The 24,944-nt window shown below is 41.9% G+C and overlaps 1 protein-coding gene across 6 annotated transcripts in view; it reads right to left on the minus strand.

Moving 5' to 3' along the window:
• Nucleotides 1-24,944, minus strand: part of myo6a (myosin VIa) — a 137,126-nt gene that overhangs the window by 40,229 nt on the left and 71,953 nt on the right. For all 6 annotated transcript variants that reach the window (XM_084029910.1, XM_084029909.1, XM_084029908.1 and 3 more), the window contains exons 13-22: nt 20,468-20,625; nt 18,890-18,981; nt 17,857-17,929; nt 14,157-14,284; nt 13,088-13,183; nt 12,542-12,712; nt 7,445-7,483; nt 7,161-7,254; nt 191-321; nt 18-95 (exon numbers count right to left, since the gene is read on the minus strand). In XM_084029910.1, the coding sequence (XP_083886036.1) occupies nt 18-95; nt 191-321; nt 7,161-7,254; nt 7,445-7,483; nt 12,542-12,712; nt 13,088-13,183; nt 14,157-14,284; nt 17,857-17,929; nt 18,890-18,981; nt 20,468-20,625 (1,060 nt within the window). The remainder of the gene's footprint in view (nt 1-17; nt 96-190; nt 322-7,160; nt 7,255-7,444; nt 7,484-12,541; nt 12,713-13,087; nt 13,184-14,156; nt 14,285-17,856; nt 17,930-18,889; nt 18,982-20,467; nt 20,626-24,944) is intronic.

The raw sequence follows: 24,944 nt of genomic DNA on the forward strand, positions 1-24,944 counted from the left end.
TTTTAAAAAGGTCTCACCTTCCCAGGCCGGAAAAACACTCTGGTGAGTCCGAACTTGTAGTCGTTCTCATTCAGGCCCAGAGCTTTGAATAAAGCCTGCAACACAAACACACAGATCAATGGAACGGTGGCTGCATTGAAGTGATAATAAACAATTGTATGGGGCCGGTGAGGAGGATTGGAGGACTGACCTTGCAGAAGAGGCGTGGATCGAGGCGGGTGAGTTTGGGAGGCATGTACTGCTGGTACATGTTATAGAGTTCGTGGAACGGAGCCCTGGAGGGGAAGCCGCCCTGCATCAGGTCCAGCACTGACACCATACCTGCAGGAAGCCGGAAGGAGTCACAGAAGAAGACTTTAATTGGATGGGAAATTCAAGTTCCTTCAGCTGTCAGACAGACAGCTTATTTTAATTAATTTCAATGGGACCTTTCTGGTATGGAACCTCCATATGAAAAGTAACTCTGTTCAGATACTTCATCATTTAAATGAAAACTTTGCCAATTTCAGACTGTGTTCAGTCATCACACACTGTATGTGCATATGTATTTGTAAGAAGATGTTCACCAGAAAGTATGTGGTCCAAACAGTTTATTTTTATTTTTTTTTTAGGGAGGGATCCTACTCCTTTTGTCATAATAGATATAATAGTGCTGTGTTATACCACGGGACAATTAGATTGCTCCCACGTGAACTTTATTTAACTTATTATATGACTTCTGAAGATAATTGGTAGCAGCAGATCTTATTTGAGGGCTTCGTAACAAAGGGGATGAATACATATGCACACATTACTTTTGATTTTATTTTACTATTTTTTATCACTTCATCAATTTTGACTATTTTGTACAAAAAATTGATTTAAATTCCAGGTTGTTTAGCAATAAAGTAGGAAAACAAATAAAGGGAGTGAATATTTATGTAACGCAAATTTCATGTCAATTCATCCAATAGTAGTCCAGGTCTTTGACACAAGATCAACAGTGTAAACCAGTCGAACAGATAGTGGATCAACAAAATCATTAGGACTCCCCCTCTGGAGACCATGAATATCTTTCATCAATATAGAGAAGTTAAGTCTCGCTCCTTCTATTGTTCCCATTGGACCTTATTTCTTGACTTGCAAATACTCTTTTCAATTTGTGTAATTAATGGCCAAATCAAACAGGATTTAACTATTTGACTCTCAGCATTGACAACCGTACATATTTCTTTACAAAATAAGGTCTGACGGTGGTCCATCGGAAGGGACGGGACTTAGCCTCTCTAATTGTAGAGATATTTCAGTCTTGACCAACGTGGTGGATCGACCCATCACCATGGATACCTACATCTTATCATGTCTCAAAGTAAAAACAGTATTGCCTCGGAATCACTAACCAGGTAGTGAACTGGCAATGATATTTAAAAAGAGCTCAAGCAACCCTCTCGCGAGACAAGAAACTTCATTGCCAGTGATCTTCAGCACTACACATCTAAAGAGTACACCTTATAAAAAGACTTTGATTGTAATCAAAACAGCAAACCAAAGTAAAAAGTTCAAGCCTGTGTACTTTTCTTGTACATTCAAGTCTTTGACCCTGTTTCTTTTAGTCAGTGCCGTCTGTCTGAGTTTAGAATGTCAGGACTTCCCACACCCTTCCCTTTGACATATTAAAATAATATGTTTATGAAGACCCCCCTCCCCCCCGATTCACCTTTGAAGCATCGCTACTCATTTTGCTTTGAATGCTAATATCAAAGGGCTCATTTTCTCTTTCATAGCAGACAGATGCTGCTAATTGGCGTTCAGTGTAATTGAACGGTAGCTGTAAGAAAGTCACCTCAGAGGTAATGTTATAGTAACCGCTTTGATTGTGTGCCGAGAACGGCCTCATGGAAGTGATAGAAGATGATTTTGAGGCGGTTAATGCAGGTAAATTGGCGTTTTCAACGTTGTTCTCTTAAACGGAGCTGGATTTCTGTTAGCGTTCAGTTTGTTTCCTCATTTTTCTATCTTTTGAAGTATTTCCATCCATGCAGGCATCATGCTGGGTAATTTAGATGGTAGAGCCTACAATTGAAGTTGTTCATAGTTGTGCTGCTGAGTTGTGCTTGACTACCGACTCAGAGAATTGCATAAAGGATGTAAAGGATCATAACCCACTTTTCCTGGGATTAAACCCGAGCACTTGGGTGGCCAAAATCTTTTGAAAAAAAAATAATGTTTTTTAATAAGAGCTTGAGCAGATTTCTAATGAATTGCAATGTATGTATATTGCACAGCCTAGTTAAAAAACTAGATGGGGAATACATTTTGTGAAATAATCTCTGTCAAATCAAGGAATCACCAAAGTATTCACCCCATTGGGTTTTTCCTCATTTGTTGCATCACATTGAGATTTAAATGAGTTTCCATTTGGATTTTCTGTAATGGACCGACATAAAACAGTCAAAATTGGAGTAAAAAAAAAAAATCAAGTGCTACAAGTTTCAGCATCCTTTTGGCGCTCATGTAAACAAACGATCTTCAACAATCACTTCGGTATCGGGTCTATATTATCATGAGCAAATCTGGCAAGAAAATACACTAAAAATCTATTTAACAATATCAATGATGGACTATATAAGATATTAAGGATTTAATTAAATTGACTATAATATATTATATATGCATCTCACCCTTTTGACAGAGCGTTTGACCAATCACAACAAAGTTGGTCAAATGACCAATGAGAGCAGACTTGGCTTTTTGGGAGGGAGGGGCAGGAGGTCAAACAGAGCGAACAATAAATGATAACATGATAGCGTGTAAAGGGTGTCTCTTGGCACTGAAACTAATATTTTACTATTTCTGCCTGGTCTGTTGGTTAAATCTTAATATTTGACTTACAGATTTGAATCTTTAATTTGTATTGTAATCTTTATAGTTATTTTGATAGAAAATGGATTTGCTTGGGAACATTTGGTTTTCTGGTGTCGAAACACCGACTTTCTTGCAGTTTAACTGGTAGAAATCTACACGTCGCTTTTCTAGTCTTCTGACCACTCAGCCATCACCCATTCACACACATTCACACCGATGGCGGAGGCTGCCTTGCAAGGTGCCACCTGGGATCTAATTTAACACATGCACACACTTCCTCACCCTGATGGCATGGGGACCGTTCAGGGTTCAGTATCTTGCCCACGGACGTGTGAATGTAGAGCGTCCTCTTTGCAGCTTTGAGTGCTGAGTAAGAGGAGCGATCTGATGCATTGGAGTGAGAACACCTCGTACACCTCCACTCCCTCCCTGTGTGAACTATCTCTCTCTTTATACTACGTCCGTTATTCTACCCATAATGCAGCAAGTGGATGTGTCACATACACTAAATGAGCCTCATTGTCAGACGCCGTGGGGCCCTGACCAAGCTGCATTATGTGACGCCTTGGCAGTGAGAGCGGGTTGGATCTAGCCCGAGTTATGAGTATGCAACCTCTAAATGCGTTTCCTCTAGTAACAGCTGTGTGTGTTGGACCAACAGAAGGACAACTGACCAACCAACATCTCCATTCAACGAGCCACATTCTGGTTAAGTGATGCCAAGTCTGTGGGGAGGAAAAGAGGAAAGCACATTACAGCTTCCTCGGTCGCACTCCCGGGATGATAAAAGGTTCCTCCTGTGTATTCAGATAAAGATGAACACTATTAGCAGCCCCCAGGCTGCACATAACTCATATCAGGCCTCCAGTTGTAATCACTGTACAGTTTTCCCCAAAGGATGCTTTAATCTCAGCGTCACTCTGAGTCTTCCTCAACAATTACATTGAGGCAATTTCTAAAAGTCTGTTCAGCTTGGAGCCCGTTGAAAAGAAAGCACTTAAAGCAGACCTAGGGGGTTGTGCTTAAAAAGCCCAGAAGCTTCTTATTTGAGCCGACTGGTCATGTGAACCAGACTTCCTGAACATTTCATCTACTGGTTCCCTGTAAGACAACTCGCTGGTTATGAAGCCAGAAGATCCTTGCTAAAGTTGAAAGCTGTGGAACAAACAGGCCTGTTGGGTTAAGGTTCAGGCAGCAAAACTACTTGGGGTTGAGGTACAATGCCAACATTTTCCTGGTGAATGGGCTTCAGAGCTTAGAAAGTGCTTTGAAAGAAAAAGAAAAAGCAAAATACAAGACAACAGAATAACAAAAGCGAGACAGCAAAAGCTCAAATTTAAACAATGACAAAACTGTACAAAAGAAGAAACAATAAAAAACAGATCAATACAACACAAATAAAATTTAGTGAGAGCAAAATAAATGAAAAAAATATATATACATTTTAAGAAAATGAAAAAAGTCTGAAAGTCAGTCTGTAAAACTAAGTTTTAAGGACTTTACTGATGCTGGTCTTACGGTCACTGATGAGGGTCCCAGTTGCCAAAAGCAAGGCCACCTTTAGGTTTGTTATTAAATCCTAATTTACAAGGTGTTACACAGCTTCAATATGTCACTTATTAAATGAAACCCTGTAGTTTTTCTGTACTTTCTGCTCAAAAATACAAGCGCTGGTTAGAGAATCTGATTTTCAGGGATCCACAATTCTTTTTTCTGTTTATTTTCCTGTATTTGGTTTGAAAAATGGACCAGATTACAGTCAGCATGTCTCAGGATAAGCTTTATGTGTAACTGGCTGAAAATCCTGGATCTTATCATTACTTGTGCAGTGATTTAAACCTTAATAGTGCCATGCAGGACGAGACAGCAGGTGCTCAGTTTAAAGTGAATTAAAGTTATTCCAACGCAAGGCTCTGAGTCAGCTCTTTACAGAAACACGCCTGGTCATGCGAGTCCTTTTCAAATACACAAATATTCCTTTTGGAAAGCATCAGAGTGTATTGTTTTGTATCTTTAATAATAGGATTAGGACTTGGTCGCTGAACATCTACTGTACATGTTGGACCCAGCGTTGTCACGTTGCTCCACGGAGGCCCCCCTCGTCTAATCCAAACTATCAGCACTTCGATTCCCAGTCCAATAAAAGTGATAAAGAGCTCGGCGGGGTGCAGTATCTGAGCCGGGCATCGGTGAATTTGTGTGGATGAAAGCAGAATCGGACTCCCTGAGGATATTAATGCCGAGCTCATCTTTTCTCTGCTCGCAAATCTGAGGGGAGGGAGGGGGGAGGGGCGGGGAGGGTTTTGGATTTGGGGAAAAGTTTCAGAAAATTGTTTCAAAGTTGCAAAGCAGCATCCCAAGACAGGAAGCTGCAGCACACAGGACATTAAAGCAGGACTTGTCATCTGGTTCATGATTGGAACATTGAGATTTATTTGGAGATTTCATTCACAGTGTGTATCTTTAAGGGGCATATTTTGGTAGAAATGGAATAATAATGTTGATGACTATGTTTTCTTTTGTGGCCCTGTGATAGATTGGCGTCCTGTCCAGGGTGTACCCTGCCTTCGCCCAATGACAGCTGAGATCGGCACCAGCCCCCCTATGCCTACTGGAGACAGCTAGTGGTAGCTGCCGGGGAAACCAAAGCGCTATCCTCTTCCTGTTTTGGTTGACGTACTTCCGTGCGTAAAGATCGTACATGGTGGCGTAGTGAAAGTGAGACTTATAGGGAACCAATCTAAACGCTGATGGAGTAGTTACTCTACAACCATGTGAAGTCAACATTTACTTCATAATGAGGTTAAAGCTAAAACAAATGTGCCTACTACCTCTCTGGAAGGTGCTTAAAACAAAGTTGCTGTTATTGTAAATCAATGAGGTGAACTTTAGCAGATTTCTAAAAGAAGGTCTCGTTGTGAATGTTTTGGATGGTGAGTCACTGCTGACGTCCCGCTGCTTGTCCTTGGTTCTTTATCGCTCTGCTTAGAGCGTGCAGAGTTTGTTTATTTATTCATCGTCAGTAAAGATTTGGATTTTGGCAAAAAAACAGTTTATTTGGGCTGAAGGGATGAGGAGGAACAGTATGTGCTGATGGTAGCTGTGACCCTGAACAGGAAGGTGTTAGAGAAGAGAGATGTGAAAGGGATGGAGGATGAGGAGGATGAGGAGGATGGACCTCTCTGGGAGAGAAGGACAAGCAGATTACAGCGGAGGAAAAGCCAGCCATGTTGAGAGATCACCTTCAGACGACACACTCACTCACCAACTGATGTCTAAGAGAAAGTTTATTAGAAAGAGCGCTGGAGTTTAAGCACTCGGGCACAGAGGACGATAACACACCAGAGTCAGGACCAAGACGTCACCTGTACTGTACACAAAACGGTACGTACCTCGCTCTTTAGATCACTGTTCTGTAGGGTTTTGGTTTAATAGGGAAAACAAATAAAATACGGCAAACCTGTTGGTCATTTTAGGAAATTAGACATATTCAACAGTTGCTCATTGGCTAAAATTATTCCAGTTAAGGCACTCAAATACTGGAATTTTGTCAATAATAATAAATAATAAATCAAAATAAATCACAGTTCAGACCAAATGTTGGTCTGAAGCTGCAGTGGGAGGGGCCTGAATGCCGTGAGGAGAAGACTCGCCAACCAATTTGTCTTTGCTCGTTCTGCTGATAAACATTAAGGTGATGTCCTTGCAAATGAATTGTATCCACAGATGATCCTGCAGTTTGATGGTCAGCGTGCTGTGGTCCTTTGAGCTGGTTACCATGGCTACCTGGGCTAAACCAACCTGCATCTTACAATTGACAACGACTAGTGCGCTGAAAAACCTCATTCAGAATCCCACTGACATTTGTACAAATATAACAGTTGGAGATACTAAAGGCTTTATAATACTATGAGAAGAACTCATTTAAAAGTGAATATTGGGGATATCAGATCCAAGAATCCCAATAAAGGACAAATCCCTGGATGTATAGAGGATTGTGTGTATGTGTGTGTTCACGTAGTAAAGAATACACTGAATTAAAGTCATCTTCTTCAAACATACAAACCACATCATTAATAATCTCCCATATAAGCACGTGGATAAAAGGAATATAGAAAGCATAACATCAGAAAACTATAATACACATGATGTTCTTTCCCCATCCAGAGAATTCCAGGAAAAAAGCAATATGCTGTGAGTACTCATCACTTTAAAGTCACAGGAACATCCCCATCAATAATAACCTCCAGGGGATGAACATTCCTGATTCAGATAAACAACAACAAAGTCTAGATTTCAATGAAAGCCTCACTGACCGGAGCACTGCAGCTGGGACAGGATCTGAGCTCCTTCAAACTGGTGGCTGACCATCTTCAGGTTAGGTTTAATACAGCGGATGAAACTGGAGCCCTGCGGGAGGGAAACACGGGGGGATGGAAACAAGAGCATTTCATCACATTCGGGCTCAGGACGTGATGCTCTGTACGTCTCGGAGGAGACTGAAACAGTCAGTGTTTGTCTCCCGGGAGACGTACATCACAGGAAAGCTCATCTTTACTGCAGCGAGAACATCAAACCATCAGGAAGAAGAAACACTGACCGTGCTGCGCAGCTTCTCCAGGAGAATATTCAGCTGGGTCTGCAGAAAGAAGGACACATTTATGTTTCTGTGTTCTGATCCAACACCACACAGCTGTATGCAAACATGCATTCTGCTTTATCACAGACTGTTTATTAATAGCTTTCCCAAACATAACGGCAACAGGAAGAAAAGGAAATGCAACATCCTGAAGTGTATCTGATCTAGAGTTGATTTGAACCCATGGGTGCATGTTTCTCTGTTCGTGTGCACCTGCACGCCCACACAGGCGACGCCATTCACATTCCTGTTTCACACCATCAACAGGTGGGAAACACAGTAATGATGACCCAACACTGCCTTCTTATTTCTCTTATGTTGGGTGTCCTCCATCCTCCTGCCTGTCACCCAGAAACCCATAATGACGATGGGGGGGGACACTCACTGTAAACATAACTCAGAGCATTGGCTTTGATGTCAATGAATGAGTGAAAAAGGAGATCAGTTCAGGGATTGGTTATCTCCATGTAGCCTCTTTTTTATTTTATTTCCTATTCATTATTTACATACGTGGTTTTCTTTTCAGTGTTGTGCTGATACACATTTTTTCTTCACATTGTGTTTAGAGTGTATGGACAAATTTAAACTCACCTGGAAGAAAATAAAACGCTCATTTGAGCCTCTCAGGGCTTCCGTACCGTTTCTTTATATTTGGCAGTGAGATGGTGGCGTGATGGAAATACCAAACATTGTAGTTTTAGCTTTTACACTTTGATAGGAACTTCACGGTTTGCTCTCAGCCGACCAGATGTAAAGTCAAACACATGCAGGATTAAGTGGAGGTCAAAATCTCCTGATCTGTAACAGTAACACGAGGCTGATGCTGATGATGCTGCTGAGGTGGACAAATGAGGAAAAAGCATTACTCTCCAATAAAGCCTTTCAGTTTGGGATGCATTAGCAGGAACTCTGCAGACCGTCTGGGGTCAGGACGGATTCATTCATTCATTCTCTACGTGTGAAGGATCTGCAGATCTGTGGATCATCTAACGTCTTTGTTCAATGACTCGGCAATTCCTTTTATGTTTGGCTGTTACAATTAAAAACAGATATATATTCACCATCATCTTTCTTTTCTTCTATGAATTATTATAGAAGTATAAGTTACAAACACCATAACATAATCAAATGCTCCATACATCACACTATGTTACTACAGATGAATCATTACTGGCTGACCGCGTCTTTCACCACATAACGTCTCCTTACTCCTCGTGTTGCTGATGGATTATTCAAGCACACTTTGTTTCCGGAGACTGTGGACAGAAAGAGCATCTGCATTGTGTGAATGTAAATATATGTAAATGTAAGTAAATAGAAACTAATGAGGATCCACAATGGAGCGACGGGGTAAAGCAGAACAAACGGTGAGAGTGACGTCTTGGAGAGGGGACATGTGGCGGCTGCTAGCAGTCATTAGCACGACTAGCGTCCTCGTTTGTCCACTAAAGGAATCATCACGTGTGTGTCCTTTGTGGGTGTTTAAAGGTTGCAGACAACCCGGAGGCTTCCAGTTCACGTTTTCAGCTTGGGACCTCCAAGCGTCGGCTGACCGGGACAATCTGCTGTCTTTTGTCACGGCGCAATAATAAACTTCAAGATGTCCAATTACAGGAAGTGACAGACTTGATGTTAAAGTTCTGTTACTTGTTATAAAACTTTATATCCAGCCAGATCACGAAGGTCTTCCACTGCTTTCCTTTTAAATGTTCTGATGTGTCCCATAAAAGTCCCAGAGAGAGCCTGAATATTAGAACAGCGAGCTCTTTGTGTTTGAAAAGGACGGATCTTATAATCTCACTTCATTTGGAGTTTATAGCTTCAATCACTGATTTTAACACTCGTTTCATCCCTTGTGTCTATTTTATTTAATTGACTTTTATTTAGTGACTTTTATTTTTATTTTATTGTTAGATTGTTACACATTTTAGTCTTGCAAAATGTTATGTATTAAAGTTTTATTGGTGTGTTTTTTCAATGTGAAGCACTTTGGGCTGCGTGTTTGTATGAAAGGTGCTATAAATAACTAAAGCTGAGTTGGTCTTATGTGTCCCATAAAAGTACCACAGAAAGTGCCAGCTAGGTTTTAGAGTGGGAAGTTCTTTCTGTGTTTTTAAAATAACATTGTTTATCTTTTTAATCAAGTTTTAAATCATTGTTTTTTTTATTATTATTTTATATTCCTCGTGTATATTTTTATTTGATTGACATTTATTTGTAGCATATTTCTAACATATCTTTCTTTTGTTGTTATTTTTAAGTTTAATATCGTATCGATTGTTCTTCTATTTGTTTTTTCCCTATGTGAATCACTTTAGCAGGCTGAATAAATAAATAAAGCAGAGTAGTTTTCTGGCTCATTTTGTTGTTTGTTGTTTTTCCTCACTCCAGGACATCTCAGAGCTAATTATCACCTATATTACTTCCTTTATCTCCAACACACTAAATGTTTTTATGAACAAAATCCTCCAAACTGCTAAAAAAAAGACAAAATACTGGATTTAATAAGCAGCTTGCTTCCAGACCATTTGAAAGATGAAATGTGCATAAATCACTCTGAAATTAACTTGTATATTGTGTGTATTCATTCTGCATGATAATGAATATATGATTAACATCCTGCAGTGGTGTTTCCATCAGTCCTGTTCATGAGGATAAACATTCAGGCTGAAGGCGTCCGCATGACTTAATAGGACACACTTGTCATGATGCATTCAGTTATTGGGGCAAAGCCACGGCGTCTGGTTATAATGAAAACCTCCACGCCTCACGCTTCCCCTCCGCCGCCTCGACTCTCTCAGATTTATCACGTTTTCACCAGCCGCCTCTCCTCGGCTCCCAGGCTCCCGATCCCGTCTGCCTGCTTTGGATCTTCCTCTCCACCTATCTTACTTTAATCATAGCTGGGATAGAGAGGCGGGGACCCAGGGAAGAGTCGGCGGGATGAGGGGGCTTTAGGAAAACACTGCAGGTAACTGAGCTCACAGGTAATAAGAACTCAATCTGCTCGCCGTCGTGTTCAGATCCACCCTGAGACCAACGCCGTGTTACAACCCCCTCCAATAATGAGCAGCATGTTTCACAGTGTCCTCCACACTTTGAGGGCCACGTTTTAACTGATATCTTTCAGTCCCATTGTAAATGATGCTTTGGCACGATTATTAAATTTCATTATCTCCATTAAATAACGATGAAAAAACTGAGTCACAGTCACAACTGCTCGAGCAGTGACGTTAATATTTGACTTCTTTCCTCTTCTTTCTGTTGTTAGCGCTGACATCACCCTGATCACGTGTCGCCTCAACAGCAACATTCCCCGTTTCAGATCAGGAAGAACCCGACCGTCACATAAACACAAGACAAACTCTACTAGGGTTAAAAAACACACAATGCAGTGTTTTCATAAAACAGTCAGGGATGGACGGCGTCGTACAGTCCCAACAATGACCTATCGCACATACGAACCACGTCTCCCCTCGTGTGAAAGGATAAAACATCAGAGACACCAGAGCTGCTGTACAAAGCATCAATATCTCCCGGCTTCCTGTACTGTACGCCACGCTGCTCTCTGACATTAGAGCCATCACTCCCTCGCCTTACGTGGGTTTTTTAGGAGAAAAGATTGAGTGCAGCCAAGAGCTGAAGGCTTTTTTTATTTATTTTTTTTGGTTAGCGACACATTAGAGCAAATATCAAGGTGAGATGCTGAGCTGGATGAGTCACTGTGGAGGAGAGTAAAAAACCCTGCATCAAACAAAGAAGCTGCTCTCTGTTCTCTGGAGCTCACACAGGAAAGTGAACCTTCTGCAGTGAGATGGAGGCACACCAGCATGATTTATGGATTCTTGTGGCCAGTACTGATATCAGTATTATAGAGTTGAACAATATATCATCATCAACATATTTGTTTTTGGATGCCTTAAATCTGAGGTTGAGAGAAACAGACAGTAAACTACTGCTGGATGGATTTCACACCTAAACAATCCGTACCCGTCGCTATGTTGAGGATGTTTTCACCTCTTTATCTCGCTGTCAGACGGATTCTTCTGGAAGGGAACTGAAGCTGTTATCTGTGCTCTCTTCAAAGCCACGCACCCCTTTGACAAAAACAACCTAATTTTACCTCACAGAACACAGATATTCCAGCTCTACAGGTGTTTCCCCCTCTGCTGCCCTGATGTCTGATAACGCTGGTGGTTCTGGTTACAGAACATTGGTTTATTCTTTAACAAAAACATCACTCTGTTGGGATTCTTTAAATGATTATTCAATTCACCGTTACTGTTTTACCTTCAGTAACGTAGCATTGAAGCGTTGATGTGCTGTCACATGACCTACGCTCCAGGTTTTTAGTGAGAAATGTGACATTTTAGAGGCATTTATTTCGTCACCAGTATCACTATACACTTCTTTGACAAGCTTGGAATCGGGAAAACCAGCTGAAAATGGAGAACATCTGAGAGTCTATGGAGTAGAGCCGGATAGTTGACAAAGCCTGGTCAGAGCTGGCTGATGCAACGCTGTGATGGGCCAGTTCTATGGGCACTCTAGGGGCGGGGCGGGGCTTAGTGACATGTAGATGTGCTGTTATTGTCATCTATGTAGACGTGGCTGGTGCTGATCTGGGTGCCTGGAGACGGCTGTCAGTCGTGTGAGAGTTGGACTAAAGCTGTTAATATATCACTTAAAAAGACTTGATATGTTTTTAAGTCAGCTTCATGTTTGCTGCAGCAGTATCCAACATTAGTCGTGGACACAGAGATGCACATATTCACTCACTCACTCATCTCATTATCACCTGGCAGAGAACAAAATATGTAAATAATAATAATAATAATCTTTATGTAAAGAAACTAACTACATTGGAGGCATGAAGAAGACTATTTGAGAGGAGGATGTGTATTACTTCAATAGAACGATAATTCAAACTTGACTTTTACACTTAAAAACTGCATCCAGACAGAAGAAAACAATGTGGAATGAACGTTTTTCTTTCCAGCTGTGCATCATTCGGAGTTACAGGTAAACAAAGGGATCTTCCCGTCACTTAAAACTCACCTTGAACTTGTTGCCGACGCTGATGAAGCTGAGCTTTCCCGCCTTCGGCTTCATGTCTTTGCTGTTGTTGGAGTTTTCGAAGAGCTCGCGGACGAAGCGGTCCTTGGACTCGCTGACCAGACACTCCAGAGACATGTGCAGGGCGTCGTTGTTCTTCTCCACAAACTTGGTCTGAGAAAGGGACATTTATGAAGCTCACTCAGGACGTGATGTTTTACACTGCTCCGTCAGTTTCAGCCTCACCTTAGTGCACACTTTCAAAATCCCACTATTTATTATTTTTTTTATCTTTTGGTTGGTTATTATTTAGGACTTATCCTGCTTCTGCTGCCTCTGCAACACATAATATAATATATAAGAGCCATAAAACAGTCTCTTCCAACAACAGGTTTCCATAGGATTAATGGGTCAACGTAACATGTGTTATCACATCCGAACGGTCCCTCGCTTTGGTCAGGAGTCTTATTAATAACGAATACTTCTGTGTGACATTAATTTCAAAGACGGCTCCAGGAAAGCCGAGCGGAGAGTGTTCTGTGAACGCACCGTCTCGTAGCAAACGGCTCCTGCAAAGTGTCTGATAATAAATCCTTCATCATCCCTCACGTTCCTGTGGACGGCCAGCTTAGACTTCCTGGGTACCTGAGGGACGGACGGACACACACACGCACACACACACACACACGCACACACACACACACACGCACACACACACACACACACACACACACACACACACACACACACACACACACACACACACACACACACACACACACACACACACACACACACACACACACACACACACACACACACACACACACACACACACACACACACACTGAAACATTTGGACTCAGCAGCATATTTTCCATTTACAGTGAGGAGCTAATTCCTGCTGCTGTCAATCACACCGGGCTGGAAATGAAGATTAAGAGTCAGTGTTCAGTAATTGACTGTCAGCGACACCTCATCCCATCAGTCTTCACTCAAACCAACACAACCGGCCTCGGTGTGAGACGTCCCTGATTAGAACACCATATTTATTTATGAATCAAAAACAAGTCAAATAAAACAACAGGGGAGGAATACCGTCTTCACAATGATACTTTTATATGAAACAATACAGGGAGACTCATAGTAGCACCAACCACGATGAGTGAGTTATTTACAGGTAAATGTGACAATTTGTTTCCCATTCCAATGGTAATACTAAATGGTACAATTAAATTCAATTGGAATCATTTTTGATTGATAATTAATTATATTGTCTTTTTAGGGGAATATTAAGCAATTAAATTACCATTTTAAATTGCACCAACTGCATTTGTAAGCTGTTGTTTAAGGTATTCCAAATCAATTTGATCTGCTCTGTTTCCTTACTATACTATAGAAGAGTTAAAGTGCTGCAGTCTTGATGTGATTTTAAATTCAAGATGAAATCACAGCTCAAATCAACCCAATCATGTATGATCACGCATGAATGTTAAATCTCGTGTTTGTTGTCGTTCTGCCTGAACGTTGTTAAGAGGCTACAGATGTGAATGAGCTTATAGCAGCTTATATAACAGCAACAACAATAAACCAAACATCGTCCTCAGGAGTCACTCACGGTGAGGCGGAAGTGGCCCTTGTGTTTGTTGTGGACGGTGTCGGTAAAGTGCTGGTCGCTGGGTTGAGGTAGTCGGTTCTCTTCATCCAGGATGTCCAGGATGCCGACCATCTTCGACTCCACCAGGTCTGTGAAGGAAATTAACATTAACGTTATCATTAACGTGAATGAAAGATGTTAAATAGGAGAACATTTTGTCTAAGAATTGGTATGTAGTATCCTGCACTTTGAAGGTGCAAATGTGGTTTATCACTATGATTTCTGGGAAATGTATTTCAAAGTGTAGCATTGTTGGTATAAAAGCTTTATGACCGAGTACTTTTGGTTCATCTACACACTCGACGCACGTTTCTACTAATGATTTAACATATTAAACACACCACTTTTTTTTTATCAAATACACCACCTTCACAAGTTCTAAAGCACAAAGCATTAAAACAAAGAATTATGTCTGAAGAACACAATGACTATGACAATGGATTTGCTCTGTAGAAAGGAACATATTCTACAGAGTGTATATGTGTTACAGTAGTGAGCACTGCAGGCTGGCACCAGGACCCATCGATACTGTAATAAACCAACAGCATTTCATTTACTGCTACAAGTCCGTGTCGGGTCGTTAACGGTCACAGAGGACTAGAAATATTCCACGGCAGCTTCCTAATGAAAGGAAACACAGAGATGCAAGTAAATCTCAAGTCTATGCTATGAAGTCCAGATTCAAGACCCAAGTCAAGATTGATATGTTCCATGTCACGAGCCAGGGCCAGTTCCAATTCAATACCTACAAGTCGCAAATCAAGTCCAACCCCAAGAAGGGCAGTTTCAAGGTAAAGCCTTCAAGTCCCACATCAAGTCACAAGGCAACGCCAATAAATCTGCAGTCAAGACAGAAAAGTCCAAGTCAAGTCCTGAGTTAAGACCGGGCCGTTGGAAGTGAGATTTCAAGGTCTCACATCAAGTCACAAGAGCAAGTCCAAGTCAAAATAAATGAGGCACAAACCCGTTGACTTTAGGAGTTAGCATTAAACCGACAGAGCTCGCTTTTTTGCCATACTATACTATTTGAAGTCCAAAGAGAGACTTCCATCCATCCCCTCATCCTCCCACCCATCCCTTCATCCTCCCATCCATCCCCTCATCCTCCCACCCATCCTTTCATCCTCCCATCCATCCCCTCATCCTCCCACCCATCCCTTCATCCTCCCATCCATCCCCTCATCCTCCCACCCATCCCTTCATCCTTCCATCCATCCCCTCATCCTTCCATCCATCCCCTCATCCTCCCATCATCCTCCCATCCATCCCCTCATCCTCCCATCCATCCCCTCATCCTCCCATCCATCCCCTCAACCTCCCATCATCCTCCCATACATCCCCTCATCCTCCCATCCATCCCCTCATCCATCCCCTCATCCTCCCATCCATCCACTCATCCTCCCATCCATCCCTTCATCCTCCCATCATCCTCCCATCCATCCACTCATCCTCCCATCCATCCCTTCATCCTCCCATCATCCTCCCATCCATCCCCTCATCCTCCCATCCATCCCCTCATCCTCCCATCCATCCCTTCATCCATCCCCTCATCCTCCCATCCATCCCCTCATCCTCCCATCCATCCCTTCATCCTCCCATCATCCTCCCATCCATCCCCTCATCCTCCCATCATCCTCCCATCATCCTCCCAACCATCCCCTCATCATCCTCCCAACCATCCCCTCATCCTCCCATCATCCTCCCATCCATCCCCTCATCCTCCCATCCATCCCCTCATTCTTTCATCCATCCCCTCATCCTCCCATCCATCCCCTCATCCTCCCATCCATCCCCTCAACCTCCCATCATCCTCCCATACATCCCCTCATCCTCCCATCCATCCCCTCATCCTCCCATCCATCCCCTCATCCATCCCCTCATCCTCCCATCCATCCCCTCATCCTCCCATCTGATAAACAATGTAAACACAGGCGGGACAAACAAAGCCACCTAAAATAATTAAATGTTAATAAACACATCATCGCCTTGACAAATGTGTTTTGTGAAGTCTCAGACGTCCTATTATTTTTTAATCTTAGTTTTAATGTCTGTCCTGTCTCGTCTCCTGTCTGTAAAAATGACAGCTTCTGCTCTGGTGTTTGCGTCGCCCCTGATCTGAAAACGGACAAATACATTTCAGTCATGTGCTGAAAGACTCCAATGTAAACTTGCAGCGTCAGCTCCCTCCAGCTGTAGTTAAGCATCTCATATTGATGCTACTTTACAGAGTTGGACATCAGCTAAAGGCATAATTAACCTTCTCCACCTCTAAATCAGCTCACATCCATCTGCCTCCCTGGGTTTGAAGACACTTTTCAGTCAAGACAGGAGTTGAGATCCTCTGGGTATTCATCACTTTGCCTCTTTACTTCGTCTGTCCATGAAACAGTGCAGACGCTCCGAGGTCAACCTGGGGCGAGGGCGCTCTGTAAAGCACTGAGAGCTTGGAGCCGGCAGCACATCAAGGCCAATAATAAGCCAGCATTCTGCTGCTCAGGGCTCTTAAAAACAACTAGTTCTTCTATAGATTGAAAGTGCAAAACCTCTGAATGAGATGATTATGATACAAGAATTCCACAAAACCCAAACAGCAGCATAAACTCTCCACAACCTCCGGCAGAGAGTAGAGGAAAAGCCATGAGTGATTCATACAGCTGTGGATGCAATGCAGGCGCAGAGCTAACACAAGAATCTCTCTGGCTATGAAGTCCAGATTCTGGTTCTAAGTTAAGACAGGTCCTACATCATAGGCCAAGTCAAGTCCCAAGTCAACACAGAAAAGTCCCATTTATCTGGCAGAATGGTGACCTACTCGTCCCACACCAAGACAAGAGAGCCCAAATCAAGTCATAAGTTCCAAGTGGAGACCTACGAGTCACAAATGAACACCAACAAATCCAAAGTCGAGACAGAAAATTCCCAGTAGAATTCCAAGCAATGAACAAGTCCTATAAGAACAACTTTAAATTAAACAAGTCCCAATTTAAAGTTGCAAGTCATGTCAATTTAAGATGCACAAAACCCAAAAGAAGAAGTCGCAAGTCAAGTCACAAGACTAAAAGTCCTTAATCAACACAGGAAAGTCAAGTCCAGATTTAAAGCCAACAGGTCCCATGTCACCACTTGCGAGTCCAAGTCAAGTCCCATGTGAAGTTAGGGAAGTTGTGGATCAAGTTCGAAGGTAAGACGTTCAAGTCCCAATCAAAGACACAAAAGTCATATATACACGTTAAGAACTACAAGTACCTATTTGTCTGTACATGTCAGCACACATTCTGAAAGCTACAAGTAGAAAGGGTTCATAATGAATTCAGGATCCCTTGTCAGCTGTACTTATGTCCTCCCAGTTCCTTAAAGTCCATGCATTGTCATTGACTGCACAATGGTGATAAATTCACTGTCCTGTCACATTTTAAATTTCCTTCCACAGACACTGAAGCACCATCTGGGTATTTGACACCACCAGTGTTACCTAAACTATCAGGAATACATTCTGCTGGTGAATATAGCCAGCGCTTTGTGTTCCAGGAGGTCTTGTTTTGTTCCTGAAATATCAGTTATAGAAGAGAAACACTCTGAACTCAGCAGCACAAATCTGGAAGAGCTGCACTGAATGCACAAACACAAACATGGTGGAGAACGATGGGTGGCATCTTCATACCTATGCAGTCCTGGTTGTCAACATAGTGAACCTCGTTGACTCCGAGCCCCTCCTTCTGGTACAGCTCTTGCTCCTTGAATGCAAATGAGAGATTTATAATGAGAAGCCATAACCATTCGCAGCGTGTGCACCGTTCACCTAATGAGGAGGAGGACAGCGACTCGGCTTTGCCTGGAGGGTATTCTAGCTCTCAAACAAAATGGCACTTAGACCGGGCTTTCTGCGAGTTCACAATGAGCATCTTAAGGTTGTCGCTGTCATGCTGGACGTCTCCACGGATGTAAATGATAATGCAGAGTATATTTTATGTTATTAATGATGCTACATTCTTAAGTTCAAATCAAGTTTTACGATTTCATATTTGCAATGATCCAAAACGATGTTTTCTACAATTGAAACGCAATAAAACACTGGTGATATTTCAGACCTGGATTTCATTTCTTTGACTTTTTATTTTGTCACAAACGCTACACAAATGCAAAACCATTATCGGAGTTGCAGCTTTCCAAGGACGACGGCTGGCCAAATGACATATCCAGCATCGTTATTTTCCAAAATACAGACGTGGAACATCACAGACTTGGACAGCCGGGGGTTTCATGTGGCTAATGGTTGTTTGGCTGCTGCAGATGTCAGTTAATGGAGAGTTTTCATCAAAATAGGAGACTGAAAGCAACATGAAACATTCCACATCAGGTTCTTTTGAGAGAAACTAACTTATAGGATACAATCATCCGTTTTTTAATAACTGTAATCAAAAGTTTACCTTTTGGAAAGAAACTGTGATCAAAGTTTAGATTTGATGTTTAGAGGTGTCTGAGCTTCGATACTTTTATTAAAAAATGAGACACCCATCATTTGAAAAGATGACACCTACTCTTAGAAAATAAGTGCTTCCAATAAGAAAAGCATTTATAAACATTTGAATCAAAGTGCTGAGTCATTCTAAGATGTGTGCTTTGCCTTGTGTTTGTACAGTAAGTGCTGTGTGATGCATCCGAGGAGGCTGATTTTGTGGCTGAATGACTCTCACCTCTTTCAGAATGCGCTCGTTGAAGAACTGCTGCAGCTTCTCGTTGCAGTAGTTGATGCAGAACTGCTCGAAGCTGTTGTGTTCAAAGTACTCTGGAGAACAGAAACAGAGGCAGAGTCGGTCAGAGGCAGTTACACTGTTCTTCAGCTCTTTTGTTGTCACTGTGTGTTTGTAGAACCAGAAAAAAAGGGCTTTTCAACAAACTTCAACATCTCTTGTACTTGCAAGAAGAAAGGCCGATGACTGAATTCTCCAACTGAAACTTCCTATTAGAGACTTATTATACTCGCTACGTAGCAAATCTATTTGATAAAACTCCTTCAGACAAAGACAAAAGAAAGAAAAATACCATGAGAGCGACTGACACAAATCAAACATGAAGCTGGGATTCAAAACATCGTTATATATTCAAACTGAACAGTTTCAGAAAACACTGAAAACAATCATCATCATGACCTTCTGTTTAGAGATTATTTGTAGATTAACCTTTTTCTTGTATTATGGAGAAACATAATTAAGCTAACAGTTTTTCTTGATTCTTTTCACCTCAACTAAGGAGGTTCGGTTGGTTTGTGTCTCAACAGGATTATGGGAAACCTACTGGTCCAGATGTCATGAGACTTAGAGGAAGGCTGTATAACGCGGGCCGAAGAAGAACCCAATAAACGTTGCAGCTGATCCGAGTCACATGAAGTGTGTGTACCCACCGTACACACACTTCATGTTTCACTTTGGTCAAGGTTGAAGGTAGGCCATTTGGCCTTGGCAGAGGTCTGGGCTCTACGAGTCCTCTTCTAGTCCTAAAGCTGTTTCACTTGTTGGAAAGCAGAAGTGCACAAGTTACCTTTACTAGGAAGGTCCATTTTTGGCCTTGATCCAGATATGAATCCTCACTAAGACCAAGAAAATGGATCCCATCACTCCAGTCAGGAGGTCTTCACACTTCTTGACAATGAAACAATTGCTATCAATATACTACTGTTGGTTTCTAAAGCACTGAATGGTTTAATAGATCCTGAACCATCCAGACCTCTCAGGTGGTCTGGATCAGGTCTGCATCCTGTCCCCAGAGTCCAAACTAAACAAAGAGATGAGGGTTCCTGTGCCCCATAGATCTGGAACCGGGAAAGACCCAGGAAACTGCAGCTCAGCTACATTCCTCACTTCTTTAGAATCAAGGATGAGGACTTTTCTGTTTGCTGCTGACTTTTCAGCAGCAAACAGAACTTGCTGTAACTTTTCAGTCATTTCTTCCACTGGATGGAACTTTTTAATGCTTGTATTTTATACCCGTCTTACTCTATTTGAGCTGTGAGTTTGTGTTATATTTTAGGACGTTAAATGCCATTGTATTATGCATTTTATTTGAACTTGTCTTTTGATGTTTTTTTACGTAAAGCTCCTGGATATAGAAAAGAACAAACTGAAATAACATCTCCAAATCACAATCTGGCAACTTGGTCCAAGTTCTGAAGGAAAAGTTTAAATCACTGATATGAAGAATGTGTCTCCTGACATAAACATGAATCATCCATTAAAAGTTGAAGCAGATCAGATCTGTCTTTTCCTTCTACCAACCGAAGCCAGCGATGTCCAGGACGCCGATGAAGTTGGCGGAGGAGTCGAAGGGGAAGCACTGGTTGACCCGGGTCACCACGTGGTCAAACAGGCAGCTGTACACGGACTTGGCGAGGGCGTCGCGGGCGTTGTTAGCCTGCTCCACTTTGAGTGGCACTCTGCAGACACACAGGGATGAAGAGTCAACGGTCACATGATGAGTAATGGATGACAAGATGGGAACACAATACATTTCAATGATTTGTTATTTTATTTATCAATTATTTTACTGTTTAAGGTGTATCATTTTACTTTATTGCTATTTCACTCAATGATTTCATTACTAATTTCCTTTTTTAATTGTATGAGTTGTTTGATTTGATTGATTTTAATTCATGCCTAGTTGTTCATTGGTGACATACAGTATAATGTTTCAATTCCAGACAAAAGACTAAAGTTGTGTGTGCTCACTTACACTGAAAACTGATCTTATAAACGGGTTAAAATGTCAAGAAATGTCAAATGTCTTGCTTGTGAACAGTTGAACCACTTCGACACAAACATCAATTCAAGATGAAGCACTTGTTGATGTGTGAAGTACACCTTCTCTTTGAAGAGAGCAAAAACTAGTTGTTATGTCTTTTCCAAACATTACAAAGCGTTCTTATATTGATTCACCAGCGTAAGACATTCCTATTAAATATACATTGTTGTGAAATGTCATTTTAACACAAACAGCCATACAAAGCTAAAATGGTGCTGAAACAACTGGACTATTAATTTGAGAGGAGATGACAGGGAATTAATCAAAAACTAATTTACCGTTTGACTAATTTATAATGTAGATATGCAAAACAGTGTCTCAAATATGCTCCGTTTCATATTCCTGTAAAATGATATCAGAATTCATCTGAAAAGGTTTTCTTAGACTACAGTCTGAACAAACTACAAGGTCACGGTCATTAAGCAGCCGTAATAAGCCAGTGAAGGTGACGTACCTCTGACCTCAGCACTCCATCTAATTGCTTTTGTAGTTTAACATTGCCAACTCAAGAATGTACACCTTTTCTGCTGTTTAACCCTTTGAGTAATGAATGCAAAGCTAAACGTGGCTCTGGGGAAGAAGTGGGTGTATTTGTACGCCAGCATTCACTTTTTAAAACAACGAGACCTTCCAAGCAGATAATTGTGTTATTGACAGCACAGAAAGAGAGATCGGCGGTGGAAGGAAGCAGAACGGCAGCCAGCTCCACGGAGCTATTGTAATTGCTTCTGACTGTGTGTGAGTGCACGGTTCGATAGCTGCAGACAAAAAGGAGTGACCCGATCGCAGAGGCCAGATAAAATGCACCGCATTAATCTGCGAGGCGAGGCTCAACTTTCTGCTCAGGACTTCGCCTCAGCTGCAGGGCACTCAAGGACAAACGAGGCACGAACTCCCGCTCCGTCACCACGCCAACCGTCCACCTGCGATCCTCGTGTTCTCTCTGGATCTGTTCTCCAGGTGAGCTGCTTTAGAGCCTCATGCAACATGACGCCTGATCCCAGCAGGAGCCTCGCTGGTGTTACGCTGGGATCGGACCATCTACTGCTCCAATGGCAGAACCCTCTAAACACATCAGGGTTACGTTTTATACCATGGTCTGGGTGAATACGAAGGGTGTCGGCATTCTCCAAATCCACCATTCAATCATGAGGTCATGATTCCATTCAATTAAAAAATCATTTCAGTACTGATGGTGTTAAGATGATGGACTCTTGACTTATTAAGACCAACACATCATTGATTTCATGTCCGGAAAACTGGCATTTATATTTTGTTCTTTAAAAAAAAAGCTACATGGTATCGGACGGACGGACAGACAGATAAATAGACTTTTTTTTTTAAATATACCACACTATACGGTCAAATTTGAAAAAAAATTAAGTCCCTGTTGGTGCCAACATGCATTTACATATAAAGAGATGTCGGCAGAGTTACACAACATGCAATATAAAAATATGAATGAATGGTCGTATTCCTTTTTTTCTTTGGCAAGTGATGATGGTCAAAATGGGATAAGGCCCTTTGAAGTGTTCATTATAAAGAATTAATGGACTTTGTGGAGGTAACAGCAAAGTCCATTTTATAAATACTGTAGGATTTACAACTTGTGGAACGTCACTCTTGAACTTGGCAATAGTAATTGTCTTTATCAGCGAAGTCATTATTATTTTGACATTTTATTTGATCATGATGTCCTAATAGCAGGGATTATATTTAAAAATATCGTTGCTCTGTGCTCGTCCACCACATTACAAAAGCAGCTAGACAGCGTTATGACCACATAGGAGACATTAGAACCCAACTTATCCTCCATCAACACTCCCACAGCTCCTCGTCCTCACCCCTGCCCTCTCTCCATCAGCCGCCATGTTTAATTCATGCCGCCGGCTCCTCCGACTGGAGCGCCGCCGCCAGAGGTTTCAACACGGCGCTGAGGCCCTCTCATTTAAAAACCAAGAGGTCTAAATGCCACAGTAGCATAATGTCAGAACACTAATGGTACAAGTAGCCTAATATGTATTCCCCATGAGCCTCGGTTCCTCTCTCCCTCTCACTGTGACTACTGCTGTCACCTTGTGGAGAAATTGTGCTTTCTGACGACGCCTGCTGGTCTACAGCTGCTCTCTGGCTCGTCCTCAAACACACCACATAGGACAAAAAGTGGATTTTAAAATGGACTTTGGAGCCATCAGAGGAATTCTCTGGAACATAAGTGAGAGATGTCGAAAAAACCCTGATTCTGTTCTCCATCACACCAAAGCATGAGTGTAAGTGCACTTACCGAGGTGTAAGTCTGCTCAGCATCAAACGTGCTGTCAGCTCCCTGTGGCCGCTCAATTTAAATATCAATACAGACGATCACTTAAACTGATCAAACTTATTGGCTTATGAAAACGTATGTAACTCCTGAAAAACTCAAGAAATAAAAGTATCCCCGACGGTTAAAGAACAGGGAAGGGAACCCAGTTTCATTACAACATGGAACACACACAGGACTTTGGGAACACCATTTCAACAGCATCCGGAGATAAATCCCTTCGTATTGTTGGTCTTCTTCCAGAAGCATTAGCCCCGAGAACTCCTGATCGTACGCTCATTAACCTTTGTCTTGTAAAGCGAAGCGTCTTATTGCCAGACATTGGAAAAGTGGTTGTTGTCCATCTTTGAACCTTTGGGTTAATGAGCTTGCTGCAACCAGAGATTGATTTTTCCCCTTTAAATGTTTAGGTCTGAGGCATTTAACTATTGTGTGCAGCAGACGATATTTAATCTACTTTTCTATAGAGTTTATTACCATGATGATGACCATCATGATGCCTCAGATTGATCTTTACCAAAGGATGATATCTGTCACATGGACATACAAGTACGGCCAGTGAAATGTTGTGAACAACAAAGCACATAAAGTTGTAAACGCTGACTAAAGAAAATACCAGATCAAATCCAACAACATAGTAAACATGGTTAAAGCTGTGCAGATACAATCACTTGGAGGGGTTGAATGTTGAGGAAAATGATTAATGGTACGTCTGGCTGCCGTTAACGGTTGATGCTGTTAAATGCTGACCTCATCGTCGCCGGGGATTGGCATCTCCCATTTTCTCTCTGCCCTCCCACTCAGTCTAACACCTCGTCGTTGAAATGACTCCCGTTAGATGCTTCCTGTTAAAATGCTCAGTCTCTTTCACTTCCTTGTGTTGTCTCAACTGGACTTTCTTGCCTCCATCTCACGCCATCTTTCTCTACTTTCACTCTCACACAAGAACACTTTCTTTCTCTTCATCTCTTCTCTTTTTCCTCTGAGGACAGAAGATGTTGTATAAATTGTTGTGATTTTGGCTGGTTAAGTAATTCCAACCCTTTTTACTCACTTTTTTTTCCACTTGTCTCTCTCTCAGCCCCACACAGAGCCGTCTGCACTCTTACATAAGCAGACACATAAATAACCATGATGGTGATGCAGCCAGCTGGCGGTGGTCCAACCACCCGTCTCTCTTCAATTCACCTACTTGTCTCATTTAAGCCCCTTTTACCAAATCAAACCAATAATGTGTGAATTTATAGGATTTCAACGTTGTCACAGCTTGCTTTGTGATATAACTCGACGTTGAATGCACTTCAGGAGCACGTTAACATCTGCAGCTCTAAACACGGGTCTCAGTGGTGAAAGTTCATCCACAGCAAAGAGATCCAGAGTACTGCTGTCGCATCACACAGCTCAGAACCATTCATATCGGCCAACTAGCTGTAACTCTGAGTAGCAGACAGTGGACATCAGGGACATTCTAGTATTCCAACACTGTCTCTTATAAAATTACATTCCCGTACAACTCAACTTTGCTTGGAACCAATTGAAACCGTATGAAACTGTTTGAAACGTATGAAACCAATTGAAACCGTATGAAACCTAGAACAGGGCGACTGTGGCTCACAGCAAGCCCGAGTCGTCTT

Source organism: Eutrigla gurnardus (assembly GCF_963514095.1).
Source record: "Eutrigla gurnardus genome assembly, chromosome: 16".
NCBI classification, from domain to species: domain Eukaryota; kingdom Metazoa; phylum Chordata; class Actinopteri; order Perciformes; family Triglidae; genus Eutrigla; species Eutrigla gurnardus.